Here is a 5,140-nt window from a genome sequence, read left to right on the forward strand (position 1 = left end):
AAATTCAAGTCTCAAGTTGAGGCCCAAATCAATAAAGGCAAGTCTCAAGTTGAGGTCCTAGTTAATAAAGGCAAATCTCAAGTTGAGGCCTGAGTCACTAAATTCTAGTCTCAAGTTGAGGCGTGAGTCACTAAAGGCAAGTCTCAAGTTGAGGCCCGAGTCAATAAAGGCAAGTCTCAAGTTGAGACCCACGCCAATAAAGTCAAGTCTTAAATTTAAATTTAGATGGCCATACGGTCACTCCAAGCACTAGAGTAAAAAAATCTAGGCGTCATCTTTGATTCCAGTCTCTCTTTTGATACACGTTTGCAACATTGTTAAAACTGCATTCTTTCACTTGTGTAACATCACTAAACTACGTAATATTCTAGCCCTAAACGATGCAGGAAACCTTCTGCATGCATTTAGAACCTCCAGGCTGGACTACTGTAACACCATTTTAGCTGGATGCTTTAACACTTTAATAAATAAGCTCCAACTGGTCCAGAATGCAGCTGCTAGAGTCCTTACAAGGACAAAAAAATTGACCATATATTCCCAATCCTGTCGTCATTACACTGGCTACCTGTTAAATTTCATGTACAGTATAAGATCCTTCTCTTAACGTATAAATCGTTAAATGGCCCCACAGTATCTTAGTGAATTAGTTCAGTCATATGAACCCACACGTACGCTCCGCTCACAAAATAATGGCCTGCTGACAGTTCCTAGAATTAGAAAAACCACAGCAGGTGGTCAAGCATTTTCCTACGTGGCCCCAAAATTGTGGAATCATCTCCCGACCTCTGTCCGGGACTCAGACACACTCACTTTTCTGTTTGCACAAGCATTTTGCTAATATCAGTCGCTGCACTATTAACTCACTAATATCTCTCCATAAACGGACCTGTCCCGTTAATCAATCTCTCTCTCTCTCTCTCCCTCTCTCTCTCTCTCTCTCTCTCCCTCTCTCTCTCTCTCTCTCTCTCTCTCTCTCTCTCTCTCTCTCTCTCTCTCTCACTCTCCTTCCCTTTGTTTGAGCCCCTGCGCAAAGTCTGCCTGAGTTGCCACATGTGAGCCACCAGAGCTGCTAGAGTCACCAGAGCTCCATCTCTGTTGGCTGATCTGCACCTCACCTGTATGAACTGACCCTCCTGCTGCTGCTGCTGCTGCATAAACTCAAACTGTTTAATTAACCATTGCTCCACCTGTTTTCCCCCGTTTTGTAGTATAATAGTTCCTCTCAAGGTTTCTTCCTCTTTCTCTTAGGGAGTTTTTCCTTGCCACTGTCGTTGGCGACGCTCATGGGGGCTCGGACCCGGATTTTTCTGTAAAGCTGCTTTGTGACAACACCTGTTGTAAAAAGCGCTATATAAATAAATTTGACTTGACTTGACTTAAGTTGAGGCATGAGTCACTAAAGTCAAGTCTGAAGTTCAGACCCACACCAATAAAGGCAAGTCTCGAATTGAGTCCCGAGTCAATAAAGTCAAGTCTCAAGCTGAGGCCTGAGTCGATAAAAGGCAAGTCTCAAGTTGAGGCCTGAGTCAGTGAAGGGAAGTCTAAGCTGAGGCTTATGCCAATCAAGGCAAGTCTCAAGTTAAGGCACGAGTCCATAAAGGGAAGTCTTAAGCCAAAGCCTAAGCAAATAAAGGCAAGTCTCAAGTTGAGGTCAGAGTCAATAAAGGCAAGTTTCAAGTTGAGTCCGCAGTCAATAACGTCAATTCTCGAGACGAGGCCCAAGTCCATTAAGACAAGTCTTAAATTTAGGCCCAGGTCAATAAAGTCAAGTCTCAAGTTGAGTCCTGAGCTCAACTTTGTCTTTTGATGGCGTCACTTGCCTGTGTATTACACAAAACCTTTGCAGCTCACTGGCTTGCAATTTTGAATCAAGCTCAGAATATTTCCAGCAGGAAAATTAACCATTAGCCTCCTACCTTCACTAAAACCTCACTACAACACTGTTAGCTCCGTAAACAAATGAGCTTTGTTTACTAACAAAGAACCAGAGCAATATTATATTATTACTGTAATATTACATATACAATATGTAAACATATCAAGTATACAAAAGCGTCAGTGTTTTTAGTTTATTACAGTGTATTCTCGTTACTCATTAATGAATGTATTTAATGGTTGTTTCAGAGTAAATATGTACTTAAACTGAGTGTTACTGCATTGTTCATAAACATGTCATGTACACAAAATCTGTTAATTCCGTTGGGAAAAGAAGAGGTTGAATGTGATTTGACCCAAATTTGATAAATGTTTCCGTTGATGTAAATTACCTACATTTTTCATCAAAAGCAGAACAGACAGGCATAATAAAAGGCCCTCAGCACTGTAGAGATCACAGAGCAGAACCTCCACCAGTGCTAAACATCATGTCCTCTGTTTCTCTTCTGCTGTTTCTGGCAGCTGCGTCCTGTAAGTGGTATTGAAATAACATTACTTCATGGCTTGCGCGGCTCTTAACCATCATTGTTGTAAGAAAACATTGCCTCTGTGAAATGGAACATAAAATAATATATAATATAGTGATGAAGAAATGTTTGGTCCAGTTCTATTGGTCCATTCATCATGAAGTGTTCACACAATGTAAACAACAGCTGGTGTTAAAAAAAGCTAACATTTAAAAAAGGTTTGAATATAAAAAAGACAATATTTAACAAGGTTGGATTTGTTTCCTATAAAATATAACATGTTGTGTTGCTGTTTTTCAGGTGTTCATTCTATTGAACTGATTCAGTCTGAAAATGTGGTTGTGCAGCCCGGAGAGTCTTTTAAGATCTCCTGTAAATTGTCTGGGTTCTCGCTATCCAGCTACTGTCCTTATTGAATACGGCATTCAGCAGGAAAGCCAATGGAATATATTGGATATATGTGTAGCAGCAGCAGCTCAGTGATGGATTCACTAAAGAGCAAAATCAGCTTCACTGCTGACGCTTCCAGCAGCACAGTGTTTTTAACAGGGCAGAATTTCCAGCCTGAGGACAGCGCTGTGTATTACTGCGCTCGGGAGACACAGTTATTCAACCTGCTGTTGCAGCTGTACAAAAACACAAGAGTCAGTTCTAGTGGGATTTCACTTTGCTATAGAAGAAATATGCATAAAAATATTTAGTCACTGTCCAAGAAAATAAAACAAAAATCCCAATAAATAGAAATTTGCATATATATTTGACAAGTGCCAGAGTTAAGTGTGTTCTCCGCAGAGGATGTGTTAATGTATTTTCATTTACAAAATGATGTACTTTGAACAAAGGTGTTCAAACTTTTGCACACAACCATATGTACATAACATTAGTACTGTACTATAATAATAACTGCACTATAATAATAAACAGTTAACACAAGAACAGACAACAATAATATACTGTATGTTTAGATTAAACAGCAAACAGTAAACAAAGAGATAGATAGATAGATAGATGGGCCTCTGATTGAACTTTGCTTTGCTTTGTGAGGCCAGTCAAATTATAATGATCAGATTTTCATTTTCACTGTTATGAAAGATACATGAAATAATAAAAGCATAAAACATAATCACTGTAAAATTGGTCACAAGCATTTCTACACCAAAATTGAATTCATAAGCACTAATACTACAATTCAACTTTAAGGCCTCTGAGGGGCGCTCTTTCTCTACTTTTCACAGCCCTACACTGTAAGGATGCTTAAAGGGATGAGGAGAGCACAGTGAATGTTAGCACACAGTGTCCTTGGATTTATATAAATCTGATAATATCTATTACTAAATTCTGAAAAAAAAAGATATTAAATTTAGATGTTGAGGCTTCTGTGCAATTTCATGATAAATATATTAACGGAAAAATAGAAATGTTTTTTCAGAGTCAATCATCATCATGCAAATCCAGCATCCAGTAAAACTACTTAAGCCAGTCTTAATCAGATCAGTGAGCAGCTTCTCTGAGTTCAGCTTCCACACAAACCATGATCTCCACACCGACACGTCTACTGCTGCTGCTAACAGCTGCATCCTGTAAGTGTATCTGGAACATATTGACACTCTTTCTACACATTTAATATACTGATAGGCTGCTAATATTTTTTAGAGACTGTTATGTCATACTGAATAATTTCATGTTTGTTGTGCACAGGTGTTGAATGTATTGAGCTGGTTCAGCCTGCTGCCATGGTTGTTAAACCTGGACAGTCTTTCTCCATCACCTGTAAGGTTACTGGATATACAGCCATAGGTGGAGGCTACACCATCTGGGTACGACACTCAGCAGGAAAAGCGCCAGAATGGATAGGATATTTCTGCAGTACGAGCAATACTGGGGCCAAAGACTCACTAAAGAGCAAGATCAGCTTCACTGGAGACTCGTCCAGCAACACAGTGCTTTTACAGGGTCAAAACTTCCAGCCTGAGGACACAGCTGTGTATTACTGCGCTCGAGACGCACACTGCTATAAACTGCCAAGGGACCTGTACAATAACCCCTTTAAATGCATAGACAGTCAGCTCCATAATTATTGGTACCCTTGTTCTGTGTACATGATACAGGATATGTATGAAAAATTTAATTCCAAAAGGCTGTAGATCCATTTGTAACAATTTTGGATTTTTTGAAAAGAAAAACAACTGTTGGTAATGGAAAACATATGTTTGTTTCTCACATGAAGGTGGTATAACATAGCACTGATATTCTGTGTATAGCCCGCTCTCAACAAGGAATATTATGAAGGGAAAAAAAAGAAAGAAAAAAAAAAAAATGAAAGTGGTCTGTAACACATTCTGGAACAAAAGTTTAAAATATTAAAAAAGCCTTTATATACTATAATAACAACAACAATAATAATAATAATAATAATAATAATAATAATAATAATACTTATTATTATTATTATTATTATTATTATTATTATTATTATTATTATTATTATTCCTACTAATACTTAACACTGTTAAAGGAGGTGCACTGATTTTGTCTGTGCATAGCCCACTCTCAACAATGAATATTATGGGGATTTTTTTTTTTTTTGAAAGTGGTCTGTAACACATTCTGGAACAAGACCTTATGTATATATATAAACAAAGTTATGCACTATTATAAATAGCATAATAATAAAAAAACATAAAAAGAGTATTATTATTATTATTATTATCATTGCTACTAATACTATTTCTACTACT

The 5,140-nt window shown here is 37.7% G+C and overlaps 1 gene segment (V, D, J or C); it reads left to right on the forward strand.

The window, feature by feature from the left end:
* Positions 1-3,933: 3,933 nt before the first annotated feature.
* Positions 3,934-4,463, forward strand: LOC118802076 (the record flags this gene model as incomplete). The annotated part of the segment is given in 2 exon segments: positions 3,934-3,982; positions 4,101-4,463. Coding segments are annotated over 2 exon segments (412 nt in total), but the record flags the coding sequence as incomplete, so codon positions are not given.
* Between the last annotated feature and the right edge of the window lie 677 nt (positions 4,464-5,140).

This window comes from Colossoma macropomum, unplaced genomic scaffold (genome assembly GCF_904425465.1).
Source record: "Colossoma macropomum unplaced genomic scaffold, Colossoma_macropomum, whole genome shotgun sequence".
NCBI lineage: Eukaryota > Metazoa > Chordata > Actinopteri > Characiformes > Serrasalmidae > Colossoma > Colossoma macropomum.